Genomic DNA, 16,228 nt, shown 5'->3' on the forward strand with positions numbered 1-16,228 from the left:
TTTCAGCATATCTGCCAAGAAGATACTGTCAGGATTGATGTAATAATTGATGTATTAGAGCGGTGTGTTTTTATAAACTATCTGTAAAATATTGATTTGTACTCATCAAGTGGCATACTATGCAAAATATATCATTTATCTTTCCTTCAGAAAGGTGATTTTCATATTTTCTGGTAGAATTTTTGAGGATTTTATTTTTAGAAGGCAACTAATTGCATTTGTGACTCCTAATCTCTATTATTTGGATGAACAAGAGAATTAAAAATAAAGTGGGATTCTGGGTTATAATATTTTAGACATATACCTCTTTCTGTGTAATGAAATATAGTGGTTCAACATATGAGAAGTAAATCCAAAAATATGTATAATGTGTACCTTCACATTGTAGACTCATATGCATGTACTAACCATGTAGCTACACATGTTAGACTACATGTGCATGTACTATGTATACTATTCATGTATTGGAGTTGGACAATTTCCAGATTTTACTAGTAGTTCTTTATATAGTTTTAAGTTGACAGTATTGAAGTGACAGTAGATATGTCTGAATAGAATGCTTTGACTTGTCAAAAATGTATCAACAACCCACATATGATGGCACACTGCTATTTTCAGCACTCAGGAGACTGGGCAGCAAGATTGTAAGTTTGAGGCCAGTCTAGGCTACATAGTGAGTCCCATCTCAAAAACAAAAAAATGCAAATAGTGCTAAATACATTTCTTTGGGTGAAACTAGAAATATTTTCTTTTTTAATTTTTTTATTGATATATTTTTTTATTTACATTTGAAATGATTTCCCCTTTTCTGGGTCCCCACTCCCCACAAATCCCATAAGCCCTCTTCCCACCTCCTGTTCCTCCATCTACCCCTTCCCGCTTCCCTCTTCTGGAATTCCCCTATACTCTTGCACTGAGTCTTTCCTGAACCAGGGGCCACCCTCCATTCTTTTTGGACATCATTTAATATGTGGATTGTGTCTTGGGTATTCAAAGTTTCTAGGCTAATATCCACTTAATAGTGAGTGCATATCATGATTGATCTTTTGAGACTGGGTTACCTCACTTAGTATGATGTTCTCCAGCTCCATCCATTTGTCTAAGAATTTCATGAATTCCAGAAATATTTTCAAAACAATTGAACATAGGACTAATAAAATGGAATTGAAGCTTCCTCAATAATCACAGATGATTCTCCACACTGCCAGGTGGAAACAGAATCATCATTGTGTCATCATTGTGTCATCATTGTGGTGCTTCACTGTCTGTGTCAAGTCTCTGCCTTAAATCATTCTCTAACCACACAAAGTAACTTCTCTGCCCCTTCCTGAGTCTCCTGTGCGGCTCTCCGCCAGAATCCAGACATTGATCTGCATCACTTACGACCTCTGAGAAAGTATCTGAAAGCCTTCTGAGGAGGCTGTGCTTTGGACTGCCCAGAGAGGAGCAATGCTCAGATGAAATGGATGCATCCAAACTCTAACAGACTGACCAAGCAATGCCGAGGCCAGCAACAGGGCCGCCGGGACCTTCCCAGGCAGTCTCTGCCAGGAACTTGCCGTGAGCCTTTCTGATCTAAGTTTCATCCACCTGCATGTCCCAGGTGCTTTGAACAAAAGTTTCTCATCCAATTAATTTCTTTGGGAATTCTCTGCTCACTTTCCTCCTGCCAGGAAACTACACGTGCCCTATCATTTCCCAAGAGTTTCTAAGCAGAAAGCATTCACTTAAGAGAATTTAAATCATAGACTTGCCACTTAGTTCAAGCATATTTGAATTCATATAGCACAGACTTTATTAGCCAGCCCCCGTCCAGGTAAACACCCTGATGAAGCTCGCAGTCGAGTTCTTCTGAGCCCCGTTCTCTCTGAGCCAGCGAAGCACCTGCTGTACTCTTGAATCTAAAGTTCTTCTTAGGGAAGGTAGATATTGTACTTCATTTATGTTTTCCAAACTGATTCAAAGGCAAAAAGAAGCCTTATTTTGCATTGTAACTCAATACATACATACATACATACATACATACATACATACATACATACAAACATACTTATGAAACAGTATGGTGATGCATATAATATTCAAGCTGAACTCTGTATTTTTTATTATTATTTAATTCTTTCAGATGCTGATCAGGAGATGAGATAACTTGGTAATGAAATCATCTATTTTTCTGACTACCTGAGTGTGATTCCCAGCACTCACATCAGGTGGTTCCCAACCACCTGGAACTAAGGTTCCAGGGAGAATCTCACACTCTCTGGCTCCTGTCACCAACACACACACACACACACACACACACACACACACCAACATACATACACACCATAAAAATTATTAAATAGGTAAATTGTTGATCAAATGCTATTCAGTTGTTTTCAGAACTCATGGCTAACAGTTCAAAAAACATCAGATGACTTTAAATAAATCTTTTCTGTTTTTGTAAGCCTGTGATATTTTTCTTTATTCCTATAATGAAATTCTTATTTAATAGTATGAAGCTTCTATTCTGTCAATAAAAGTGAGTTATTTGTAGTTTTTATGGTTTTGATAGTGGGAAAGTGAACACTGAAAAGAAACTGGACTACAGCTGTGTGACTGTTAATGAGAAAGGATGAGTCGCTCTGAGAAGCAGGACACGATCTAAATAGCAATACGTTCTGTAACAAGGGTTGGGTTTTGTGTGGAAAGTTTTGGAAGCTTTAGAAAGATGTGAGAGAATTGTTCTCTGTATGTGCTTCTCGTTCTTTCTAAACTGTCACATGCAGTACGTAACACACCCTGTATGATCCATCCCTCCTCACGTGCTCCAGGCCTGGCTTGGCAGCTCTTCCATCGTCCATGTCGGTCACCTTCAGGGCCTTCTTTCTACTTGCAAACCTCTCCTCACACATGTCAGTGGGCAGTGAGACCTCTGACCCTTTCTAACTTGTTTCCAGTCTGGGCCCCTGGCCTCTCTTTGCTTTAGGTTTTCGTTTAACAGTGTGCTATCTAGTGTTTTATTACTGCCCCTACCTTCTCCCCTCTGGCAATGGGACACACACACACGCACACACACACACACACACACACATCAGTGGGGACTTTAGCTAAGCAGATCACTGTTGTATCATAAGCATCTACAGATGCCTGGTATTCATTAGGATCTTAGTTAAAGAACTAAACTTGAATATTTGAATCTCCCAGCACTTCAAATAAAAAGAACATATGTGTACAAATACACATAACGTGTGTGTGTGTGTGTGTGTGTGTGTGTGTGTTAACTTTTGGGGGGGTTGGATTTGGATTTTTTTTGAGACAGGGTTTCTCTGTATAGCCCTGGCTGTCCTGGAACTCACTCTGTAGACCAGGCTGGCCTCGAACTCAGAAATCCACCTGCCCAGAGTGCACCTCCCGGCCAGGATACACCCCTGACTCCTAGTAAAATGATATCAAATTTGGTTTGTGCTCGGAGACAGATTTCTAACTTGTGGAATCGATGTGGTAACTTTGCTTATCGGCTGTTGTTGGTTTTTTTTTTTTTTTTTTTTTTTCGTTTTTTGAGACAGGGTTTCTCTGTGTAGTCCTGGCTGTCCTGGACTTCACTCTGTAGAGCAGGCTGGCCTCGAACTCAGAAATCCACCTGCCTCTGCCTCCCAAGTGCTGGGATTACAGGTGTGCGCCACCACACCCGGCTACGGCTGTTGTTTTTAATATGTCTGCGTTGCTTCCAAATTCTTGTCAGGATGTAACCTTTTACTGTAATGTTACACTTGATAGGGTTATTCTTAGCAACAACGGGCAGGTGATTGCTTTATGTAAAGAAAGAAGGAATTCTTTTCTAGGCATGAACGCTAACTTTACGGACCTCATTGTGTGTTTACCCTTTGCTGGTGCTTAGGTTGTCTCTTTTTAAAGAGATCTTCTGTTGACTGTTAACCATTACTTTAAAACATAGTTCAAAAGAAAGGGTTAATGTAAGCCTTCATAAGATCTGGTCAAAATCTGGTTATGACTTACCTACATCTGAGGAGTGCTGAAGAGAAACTAATACGGCAAAGTTTTACCAGGAATTTCGCCCACATATTACCACTCTGAGAGGCCTAACTCATTCTACCCAATTAGTCACATTCTCAGGCATTGGTTGTGCTGGGGGAGACAGCAAGCAGCAGCTACAAGCGAGACCCCAGGCCAGAGCCTGAGGTGCGCCCTGGCACCAGCGCCGCGGTGCCGCCCCCTCCAGCCTCTGATTGGCGGCGAGCTCAGCATCAGCAGCATCTCCCGGCGAGGGAGGGAGTGCGGGCGCCCAGGCTAGCGGCTCCAGCCTCCCTCCGGGATCCTCTGCTCCCCTGGGTGACACTTCGGACTTCCACCGTGAACAGCTGCTTCTCTTGACAGCTTTCCTCCTGCCCCTCCCCAGCAAAGCCAAGGTCCCAGCCTCGGGCCGGAGAGGCAGGGACGGGAACCCCAGGGTTCCGCGGAACCAGCCCGGCCCAGACCACACTGGTCTCTGCTAACCAGCCGCCAAAACGCCTCGTATCTTGTACCGCGGGAAAAGCGGGTCCTCCACCAAGATGGGCCGGCAGGGCCTGGGGGGCACGGGTCCTGCGGGGCGCTCCATGCAGCGCTCCCAGAGCCGGAGCAGCCTCTCTGCCTCCTTTGAGGCTCTAGCTGGCTACTTTCCTTGCATGAACTCCCTGGAAGAAGATGACGGAGGTGAGGACTTGTGTTCGTTCCCACCCTTCTTGGATGGTGTGTCTGCTGTAGATTACCTGGGTTCGGTGGTGGGAGGGTTGGCCTCGAGTGAGAACTCCAAACAGCCTGTGCTGCAAGAACTGAGCACCGGCGGGCGGAGAAGCGCTCTTTGTGGGTTGTTCACAGAGCTCCACAGGCTCTCCTCCGGGAAAGAGTTGTTCTGGAGTTTGAATTATGGGGCACTTGGAAGCTGAATGAGCGTGTAGACTGGGTGGGAGACAAGCCGAGCCTCCTGTGTGTCCCCCTCCTGTCTGCATTTGTTTACTTCCTTGTTTAAGTTCGCAGTCTCTGTGTCAGCATATAGTGTGGAGGACAGAAATTCTGGGAAACTGAGGAGGACCGCTGCAGTAAACTTTGTGTCCCAGCCTGTGACAGCCAAGATCTGGATGCAGAGGTAGGCAGCTGTGCGCTGGACAGGCGGAAGGTGGACACTAAAGGCGCGTTTGCTCTGTGTTCACCCAGAAGTTTGTTCACCAGCTGCAAGAGTGTGATTCTGGCCGTCTGTGCTGTTCAGCGATGCCTGTGTGACTACTGGCTCTGTTAAACTTGTCACTGAGAGATTTGCAGGCCTTCATAAAGTTTTGAATAACAGATTCTGTTTTTTCTTGATGAAGAACTCTCATAAGATTTTGCAACCAACACTGAAATTTTATCAATTAATGTAAATAATGTAGAAAAACTGTTCTTTGCGATCTGTGCCCTTCTTTAGACCTATAGGAATTTAGTTATCTTGTTAACACCATTGTATACAACTAATTAAGATTGACTTTTCTTTTATTGTGTGACAATGAGTTCTCACTAGAAATTTGCCCTAGGCCTAGTTTAGAAGAAATTAATTACCTGCTTTAAAAACAGATGAAAATAAAAATTTCCCATATTTGCTCTGGAAAAGAAGAGTCAAAGTGGCCACAAGACAGTTAATGATATGGTCAGTCTTCAGACTGAATCATTGTAGCTATCCAAGTTTCTTCTGGCTCGTTGTTGCAATATTAATTTCCTATAAATAAAGACACATAAATTCAGATATAATGATAAGATAACTCACTATTTAGACATAGCTTTTGATTTTCATATTCTTGTTTTTCTGTTTTATACATTTGCTTTTGACTACTTTCCTACGATAATTTATTAAAAATTCTAGGAAATGCCTACCAGTCAAACAGTTAAAAGCAGTCAAAGTACACTGGTAACTGGTTTTAGAATTCCTTATTAGCCAGTCACTGCGTAGGCCCTGCAGTTAACCCCGAGGGCCCGTAACTTTCATTAACCCTCTTTCACAGATGAGGATGCTGAGGCATAAAGAAATTCAAAGACGTGCTCAGCCAGTCGACACGGTAGTCAACACTTGAAGTCAGGAGTCACAAATACTGCTGTGTACACAGGGTGCTTTACTTCACACACTAACCTAGTGAGTATGGAAACTCAAAGTTAGGTGTACCTGAAACTACACATAGTTAAATAAAATATAGACTGTTGTAGATTTATTTCTAAGCATGTTTAATGCCAAGTCCTCAACCTTGAGTTGACTTCATATAAACTATCATCCTTTATAACTTATTGCTAGGATTTAGGGGTTTTCACAGTACCATCCTAAAAGCATTTTTGAAACAGTAAGAAAAGCTTAAACAAAATATGAAGATTTTTTAGAATTGAAAATACACTCACTTATCTGTGTCACATACAGGCAAATCTGAAAAGGAAGTTTCTACATATACACATGAGAAACTGGAACAGATTTCTGTGACATAATATTGCTTCTTGAGTTGCTAATACAGAATGTTCCACAAGGAAGGTAGCGTTTTTAAATGTACCCTACATGTCTCTACTTGTAACAAGGAAGCTCTCCACAAATGAATATAGGCCAGCATTCCCACACTCTCTCAGGGAACCTTCTTTAATCCTAAATAGGAAGGAAAGTGCTCACTGGCCTATAGTCAACTTACAGCCAAGAGAAGTGGATCTAAGCGCCCCTCTCTGGTTTCCTGCTTCCTTTTCACCCTTTCAGCCCTCACAGGTCTGTGAGGCTCAGAGCAGGGCTTCTCTGCAGTGTCTTTTCTTTTAAGCTGCCCATGCAGAACATGACATTCATGTACGTAACATACTTAGAAGCGTTATTATAGTCATAACTGTGAAACCTGTTACACCTCACAAGAAAGGGAAATCCTTATTTAATGGAAGTGGTGCTCTGCTAATCACTGGGATTGACTAAATTATCCAATGGATGTCACAACTAGCATTTTCCTTTCTATTTAGGGTTAAAGCAGGGTCCCTGAGAGTGTTGAAATGCTGGTTTGGGTATCAGTAACATGAGTTTCTAACCATCTCATAAAACAGCATCCTGCACATATTTGAAAACTGTCTGTCCAGACTCTTCCCCTAGGAAAGAGTAAAGATCTAAAGCCATAATGTGGGTCAGAGTTTAGACTGCTGAGTAAAGTGTTTTAATACTATTTCATAACAGTGGTATTATAGCTCCATGTAGGACTCTCTGGTCTTGAAAACCAAGCACAGTGACCACAGCTGCCATTAATTGTGCAGCTTCCCTGTGTTCTTTTTATTTCGTGGACATTCTCCGAGGGGGTTATTTTGCTATTTTCAAGGTTAAACATATTGCTTACAGGTAGCAAATCTCAGTGTGACTGGCTTGAGTCCGAGACTGTAAGCAAAGTAAGTTAATTCACTGTGTGGACTGACCTATGCCTCATCTTTTCTGTACACTTGTGAGTTTGTTTTCGTTCTTTCCCCTGGGTATTTTCAAGAAAGATGTTCTCCCTATCCATGGGGTAGTCCGTGGGGATAAAAGTGATGGCAATACTACTTTTCCTGTTACTTAACAACTTATGAATTGCATTCTCTTATTTAGCATTGATCCCTATTTGAACACGTTATATTTTCACTGTGAACTATATTTGGTTCTAACACTGGCTCTTCCTGATACGGTCCATTAGTATATATAGGATATCTGAATATTTCAGGCACTTACAACAATATAGGGGCTATTTTAAGGCAATGTTTCCATTTGTAATTATAGAAGCAACTCTTCAGCTTTCTACCCATTGATTCTAAGAAAAAAAAGTTTGTGTGGCAAAGTTGCTAATGGTTGAGGGTCTCCCAAAGGCCATCTACGTGTCCCATGTGGTGCAAAGCTCAATGGTCCTTGTTTAGTTATACATATGCTATGTGAAAAAATTTACTTCCCCAATAGTTTATACCCAGCCACCTCTGATTTAAATATAATTTGGCAATCATACACAAGAGATCCTGTCAACTTAACACAAAGTAACTAAGTAAATTCATGTTATAGCATGAGCTATAACAGAACCCATCTCAGCAACAAAAGACTTATGTAAACACACACATCCATCTTTAAAAGACGATTCATTTAGTAGGATAATATCAATCTTGGTGTGGAGTTAATAGTACACTTAGCTCTTAAAAACCATGCTTTCTTGACTTATAGATAGACCTTCATCTGTGCTCAGTTGAAATAACATATATGTCAGCACACCACTGCTATGTGCAGAAAACAGGTACAGCTACTAATACTGAATAACTGAATACTTGTGCTGTTCTTTTCAAGTTGAATGCTAGTAAAACCAATTCTTCCTATACAGTGTGTCTCAGTGTATGAAAATGATAATTAATGCATCTTCCACAGCCAAAGTTGGGCAAGAGAGAGATGTATAGGCCACTGTGGAACTTTTTATAGAGATAATTTTTCTTGAATTATGATTTTATATGGAAAACCATTTAGTAAATGAGTACATACCCATATTTAGGAATGGCACAATTTATGTACTAGATCTGTACTTAAGACAGACAAAGTAAAGTAAGATATTTTGGAGTTAAGCAGGGTATTGGTGGCACAGCCTTTAATCCCAGCACTTAGGAGGCAGAGGCAAGTAAATTTCTGAGTTCAAGGCCAGCCTGATCTACAAAATTCCAGGACAGCCAGGACTACACAGAGAAACCCTGTCTTAAACAAACAAACAAACAAACAAAGATATTTGGAATTAAAAGTAAATGAACACTTCAACTCAGATTTAAACAAAGAATCAGCATTTTTCACTATCTTAGTTAAAGCAGTGGTTCTCAACCTTTCTAATGCTGTGGCCCTTTAATACAGTTCCTCAACTTGTGGTAACCCCAAACTATAAAATTATTTTCATTGCTACTTCAAAAATGTAATTTTACTACTGTTTATAAATTATAAATATCTATATTTATACCCAGTTGTCCGAGGTGACCCTGTGCGACTGTTGCTTGCCCTCTACGGCCTACAGCTCGTACTTTACTTGATTCATTAAATTCTATTTGCCTTCATACTTTACTTGATTCATTAAATTCTAAGACAGCAATGGGACCAAGTTTCCCTGTGGAGATATTTTGCATACAATGCCTTACAGGAGAAACAGGCTAGTAAGTTACTGTAACCTTCCGTCCCCACTGAGGACTGCACCCACCCAGTGAAACGTTCTCTGCTGTGATGGGCCAGGCCATTACAACAGGTTGAAGCAGATCACTCTGTCTGTTCTACCTCAAGTTGTACTGGCTTTCAATTGGGGAGGAAGGAGATTTTCCTACTGCTATATATTTATTTATAAGGTGAGAGATTTGAAGAAAACACTAATATAATAGTTTCAGTTCTAGCTTTGAAATATTACTCTATTTCAAATCTGGAAATGAAAGTGGAATTTTTTTAAGTGTGAATAATGTTTTTACAGAGGCTTTTCACCAAATCTATGAACAAAATCATCCAGGCTCCACCTGGATCTAAAGGAAACCAGGAACACCTTCTTCCCTGCCTCGCCCCCTCTCCTGCCTCGCATGACTGCTTCTGGTTCTTTCTCTCTTTCTTTCTTTCTTTCTTTCTTTCTTTCTTTCTTTCTTTCTTTCTTTCTTTCTTTCTTTCTTTCTTTCTCTTTTTCTTTTCTTTTCTTTCTCTTCCTTTTTTTTTTTTGCCAGCTCATTATTTTGCTCTATTACCAAGAGCACATGTCCAGTGAATCATGGTAGCAAGTAACGTCCAGGTTCATGTGTTACAGTTCCACCACTCTGTACACTGGGTATTTCTCAATCCCAATCCTAGGATGCTAGGAAGACATTTCACTGCCAGCTGAGTCCTGTGTCGTAAGAGGCCGGGGACTTGTATGTGGGTTAGCTCCCACTAGGAGTGTGTTTCTGTTGCCAGTGAGAAGGCCATCACTATGTTCTCTGACATCCCACAGTAGTCGCTTCTGTCTGGAGAACTTGATTTAGCTTTTATTTCATGAGACTAAGATACAAGGGAAATTATTTTAGCTCTTTAAAATCAAAAGATCAAATGATGACAGCTGTTCCCTTGGGGTTTGTAGATCAGTGGCCTGCAGGTGACATATCATTAAGGCAGAAGAGGGCCAGGAAAGGACTGAAAACTTAGAGAAACCCTACCAGAGAAGAGTGTCAGGCAGTCATTTCGAGCAATGCCAGGTTGACACATTAGCGTTTGATTTTGTACCTAACAAATCATAAACTTGGTATTTCCCATAAAACCCTTAAACTTTAAAATATTGGCAGCAACATTTAAAAATTCTCAACATTATTTGACGCAAGCAAATAAATTTAATTGTCCAAATATGACCCAGAGAACACAGAGTTTTCAACCTTATGATAACATAACAGTAGCAAAATTACAGTTATGAAGTTGCAAAGAAAATGATTTGTGGTTGGGGATCAGCACAGCATGGACAACTGTATTAAAGGGCTGTGGCATTAGGAAGGCTGAGAACCACTGCTCAAAAGCAAACTAGTTCTTCTAAGAAAAGTCTTTACCCTGGAATCTCTCAAAATCTAGCCACTAAATTTATAAAATGAAGCCTCCTTGCCTCCAGAGTTGTGTTGATGCCTTCCCCTTCTTCCTCTGCTGCCGTGTGTGTGTGTGTGTGTGTGTGTGTGTGTGTTTGTGTGTATGTGTATGTGTGTGTGTGTGTTTGTGTGTGTGTGTGTGTTTGTGTGTGTGTGTGTATGTGTGTGTGTGTGTGTGTGTGTGTGTGTGTGTCCCTTGCCCATCAGGGGCCAGCTCACGTCCCATCTATCTTCAAGGTCTTATACAAGCCACAACAGCTTCTCTAGGTGGAGACAAACTTGTAGGAACCTAGATTTGAAATAGTAATTCCCCTTCTGCCTATTAAATGACCTAGAAAAAACTTAAGTTCTTTCACCTTAGCTTAATAATACAATATCTATAATAACACATATCTTGACATAATGTTGAGACTTTGTGTTATTATGTTAACTCTTCTTTTATGAACGTATTTAAAATATTTTGCCTTTTCTGAGCCTGTGTTATCTGGTACAGGAGGTACTAGCCAGGTGTGGCTATCTGATTTTTAAAAAGTTAATGAAGTTGACATTTTATTTCCTGCACACAGTGCACAGTACCCCCATGTTTCTGGTGATGACCTTTTTGAATACTGTACCATTACAGAACCTCTCTGTCATGAACAGAGAGTTCTATTGGCTGTGTAGCCCTAGTGATGAAGGGCCACTCATGTAGAACTTAGGATATATTGCCCTAGAGGGCCAGCATTTGTTTCCCAACTTACCTTGCCTACTAAATAAAAGCTTATATAGGTGGGAATTATATGACTATGTTACATTTGTTATTTCCCCTTACATCTATCCCTAGCAAGCACAAGAACCACTGTTGTGAGTGGAGACTTGAGCAAGACTACTTTCTTTCTATTTATCAGGAAAGGAGACCCTACTCTTGGGTGTAGTCAGCTGTTGATCCCAGTGGGTCCAAGAATGCTTGAGTGTCACTCTCTCTGTCCTACACCTAGAAGTTATCACTATATAAACTGGAATACATTTCTCTATCAAGTAAGAAGTGGAACAAGTACAAGATGTGTGTTTTTGAGAAAACATTCTGTAGAAATCAGGCAATTGGGTAGAAAAACTGTTTGCTTAATAAAAGTTGGACTAGGTCATAGAATTTCTTCTGCTCAGGCCCAGAAACCTAGACTAGATGGTAAGCATGATGCTCACAGCCATACCATAGTGAAAAAGCTACCCCACATGCATTGATGCTTGCCGCGTACATCACAGCTCGCCCATCACCTCCTTGCTGGTAAGTCACTATTGACACAAAACCCACTCCTAGGAATCACATATGTGGCCATCGCCCTTGTTGGACTGAAAGTCTGTGGTGCCTGCTTTCTGAACTCAGTGCCTAGAGGTGTGATGTTGGTGGCAGTAAGACCTGGGGCAGTAAGCCTGTGCATGCCCTCACTGCAGAGGAGGTGGAAAGGTAATATGTGACAAAAGTCGCTTCTACAGTTGAAGAACGGAATATTTCTCTTAGGAAGAAATTTGGCAAGACAAAAACACTTAACAAATATCACTTGATTATAGAAAATGACCACCAATAGCTAAAAGGCTACTCAATATGATTATATTTTATTTTATAGCTTTAAATATTTTTAATATCTTGCTATTGAATTGTTTTTCTCTTTAAGAGTGAGCAGTCAGGAAAGACCTATAGATGAAACCTAAGGTTAATAGCAGGGTTTCTCCTTTCTAATGCACCTTACATCCACTCACTGACCCCACCCAGGCACCCCTTCTCATAATCCTTTCCCCCTCCCCTTCTCCTCTGATGGTTGGGGGCCCCCTGGGTATCACCCCCACCCTGGCACATAAAGTATCTGTGAAGCTAGGAACATCTTCTCCCTCTGAGGCCAGACAAAGGCAGCCCAGCTAGAAGAGCATATCCCACAGACAGGCAACAGCTTTTATGATTGCCCCCAATAGCAGGGTTTCTTATATTTAAATTTGCTTCAATTTTGGCCACTCAAATATACATACACATTGCTGGTTTTTTGTTTTTTGTTTTTTGTTTTTTTTTTTTTTTGCATATAGCAGTAGCAATCACTCATGAAAAAATCTTAAGCTCTCATCCACCTACTGTTGCATTCTAGAACCTTTGTGCACCATGTAGGTCTTTTTCTCACAGTAACATGTAGCTCTTCAATTATGATGATGTGTAAGAATGAGGATCACTTATCCAAAAGATCAGCTTATCAGTAAGGTAGCAACAGGTCCAACAGTACAAATCCCCACTTAGAATAGAAACAAAGCAGAGAGCAACAAAAGCAGCCCCCCTGGCAGGGACTGGCAGGCCCCTCCTGGTGCAGGCAGCAGAAGCTGGCAATAGAGAGTCCCTTTGTCCCCCAACATCCTTGCTCTGTTTCCTTCATTCTCCATGACTGCCAAAGTTTGCAGTGAAAAGGAAGCTCTGCAGTTCTCAGCCTGCTTCTTGCTAAATGCAATATACCATGCAATATACCATGCAATATACCATGTAATATACCATGCAATATACCATGTAATATACCATGCAATATACCATGCTGATAGCACTACAAAGGCTTCATGTCTAGAATGGCTCTGCATAGTAATAGGTCAAGATGCACTAGTTCTGTCTTTACTTTCTTCATTTTGAGTTTAGCAATTGAGTTTTGTCCCAATTTTAAACCTTTTTCATACTGGGGTCTGTGTGTGTGTATGTGCATATCTGTCAGAATAAGTTTAGTTGGATTCTAATGACAACCAAAAATACATAAATGCCTTTACACAATATAAACCATCTCTCACTCTTGTCACCTGTCCAGTGGGATACATGGATAGCACGGATCTGCTGCCATCTCCTCTAGCACAACGAGTCATTGTTGACTGTGTTCTGATTATCCTGTTCCTGAGTAAATACAGGGGCACATGCTCCAAGAATATCTTGGAGCTGGAGCCTCATAAGGAGATCGCTGGCATCTTTATTTGAATCAGCCTCCAGGGCACAAGAAAGACCTTCAAGTAGGGCTAGATAAGCATATTTTCCCTAAAAGCAGGAGGGGAAGGATCTTAGGACTTTGTTGGGGAAGCTTAGAAGCAGTACTCCTAGGAGAAGACATATCCCCAAGATGTACAAATATTAAAAGCACCACTACCACCAACAACAACCAACAATAACAACAACCACCACCACCAACCACCACCAACAACAACTACCACCATCACCACCACCACCAACAACAACAACCAACAACAACTACCAGCACCACCAACCACAGCACCTGAAGATCAAGACCAAAAGTGGCATGAGAGCAGTTTCATCATGCAGCTTGGCTTTGCTGGATCTCTGTCAGCAGCCATGCTGGCTTTGTGACTGCCCCATTAGATACAGCTGTGCAGGGTGTCAAGTTCTATTGGAGCATCATGCTCACAGTGTCTCCATGGCCATTGGTAAACATGCTGGAGATGGTTCTAAACATGAAGTTGGGGAAGTTAGCAGAGTGACATAGAAGTCAAGCCAACCTCCCTGAAGAACATGGTAATCAGTTTTGAACTTCTTGTTTATGGCTTTAAAATTTGTATTGATTTCTTGGTTTTTATTTTACAAACATTGGTGTTTTCCCTACATATATATCTATATGAAGGTATCAGATCTCTTGGAACTTGAGTTGTGAGCTGCCATTTGGTTTCTGAAAATTGTAACCAGGTCCTTTGGAAGAGCAGCCAGTGCTCTTAACCATCTCTGTAGCCTTGCATTCAAAATTGTTTTATTGTGTAATATGACTTCTCTAAATTATACTTCCTTTGAAAAATAGTAGTTCCAGATAAGATGCTGTCTCACTAACTTAAAGAACATGAGTTGTGGTCTACACTAAAAATTAAAGGCTATTCCAGTCTTTCAGCTTGTTCCCAAAACTTCTTCCTACTAGTGGCAAGAAAACTGTGAAGCCAGAGTAATTCTGACTACGTTGATGAGTCCGCTCTAGATGTAAGTGCATCTGTGCATCTGGGATTTAAAAGGTATCATCGTGAAATTTAGCTTGGTTGTTCCATGTCAAAAGCCTTGTCTTAGGCAGGGCAAAAGATGGTCTCCAAGTCAGTAGGAATGAGGAGCTTTTGAGTTTTGTTGTTCAGCCACTTGATGTTCCTGATCTCAGGGTAGACTGACACTTCAGACTTTTAACCAAGAGGCTTTATTTGAATACAGGGAGTGCCAAGGAAATGCGTCATGAGATGAAGCAGAGCAGAATGAGGAGGATGTCTACTGTGTCTGCTTCTGCCTGGGGTGTTCGGCAGTTGAAGAACTTGATTCTGACCTGTAGGCATTTCCCCCAATGCTTAAAATAACTTACTGCCAAGTGTAGAGGCTTAAGGGCTCAACCGCGGCCCTACCTGGGCTTTAGCTTAAGGATTTACTGGTGCGTTGCTCAATATGCAATTCATATATGTATATAAGCATATGTGTAGGTATTCACGTTTTAAAAGCATACTTAGCAATTCCATGACAATTTTGGTTGGTCTACCCCGACAATCATAAAAAAAAATCTATATGGGTGTTTTATATCTGAGAAATAATCTGAGAAAAGGAATCAAAATCTGCTGTACTGGTCTTTGCTGCTGTAATAGTCAGCATGTGAAACCAACACATACTTATGATTTTGTTTAATACCACAGAGATCACAACACTGGCTGAGCCCTGCCCGGAGCCTCTGCTTCCGGGGGCTGAGGTTGGAGGCAGAGTCAGTCCTTTGTAGGTATAAAGTCTCCAGCCAAGTTGTCCTACTGCTTGTCAGCCAGGACTCACTCAGCAGGCGCTGGTGGCTGGCCTCCTTTACACATGTCCCTCTCCATCTTCAAGTGAATAAAGGTAAAGAGAACCCTTCCTGTAATCCTGCCCTCCCCATGGCGCAGCAAGAGGAAGCAGTATGCTTTTAAAGGCCTGCCCAGTCAGTTAATCTCCCTACCTTTAAACAACTGATTAATTACCGTAGTTAATTAACAAAATCCCTTTTGCTGTGTAAAGTAACAGAATCATCCGGACTTGCATAGAATTCTGCCTAACCCACTTGCACTCACTCTCAGACTTTCACTGGATTCAGTTTATAGGTTGCATAGCAACGTGGCACATCGTTTAGAACATTACACATGAATCACCATAATACATTATATTTAAGTTAAATTGGGCTTATTGTGAATGTGGCATAAAGATTTTTATGTGCTAAAAATTTAATAATGAGTCTATAAATGTTTCAGGTAATAGAGTATATAGAATGAGAAGGTTTTAAGGACTACTATAAATAGTTCTTTAGCTAGGAACTTTTGATTCTTTGACAGTGAGTAGCATACCTCCTCAATGTAGGCTCTTGTTAATCACGCGCTTTTGTACACTAATGAGACAAGCTCAGACTTCAGAGGGAAAAGATGCCGGGGGTCATCTGTGCTCCTCTCCTTGACCTTTTCTAAGACAGCTAGCCCAGACTCAGGAGGGACTGTGTCTTAGAGAAAGTCACCCAACCAGCTAGTTAGTGGTCATGACTAGCCAGGATATGTCACCTGTTCCCTCTCTGGAATCCTAACAGTGTATCAGGTGCTCTTCCAAGCTCTTGAGATATGTATTTTCCTTAAGCCTTACCACTGCCCTGCTAGTCATGGGTTATATTCTCACAGT

At 41.2% G+C, this 16,228-nt stretch overlaps 1 protein-coding gene across 30 annotated transcripts in view; it reads left to right on the forward strand.

The window, feature by feature from the left end:
• Positions 1 to 16,228, forward strand: part of Rims2 (regulating synaptic membrane exocytosis 2) — a 540,571-nt gene that overhangs the window by 511,627 nt on the left and 12,716 nt on the right. Inside the window, exon 1 of one of the 30 annotated variants that reach the window (XM_052160888.1) lies at positions 4,248 to 4,695. The exons of the other annotated variants lie outside the window; for them this stretch is intronic. Within the exon in view, the coding sequence (XP_052016848.1) occupies positions 4,554 to 4,695 (142 nt within the window). The 5' untranslated portion in view covers positions 4,248 to 4,553. Of the gene's footprint in view, positions 1 to 4,247; positions 4,696 to 16,228 lie in introns of those variants that run through there. 30 annotated transcript variants of the gene reach the window in all.

Source organism: Apodemus sylvaticus, chromosome 17 (genome assembly GCF_947179515.1).
Source record: "Apodemus sylvaticus chromosome 17, mApoSyl1.1, whole genome shotgun sequence".
NCBI lineage: Eukaryota > Metazoa > Chordata > Mammalia > Rodentia > Muridae > Apodemus > Apodemus sylvaticus.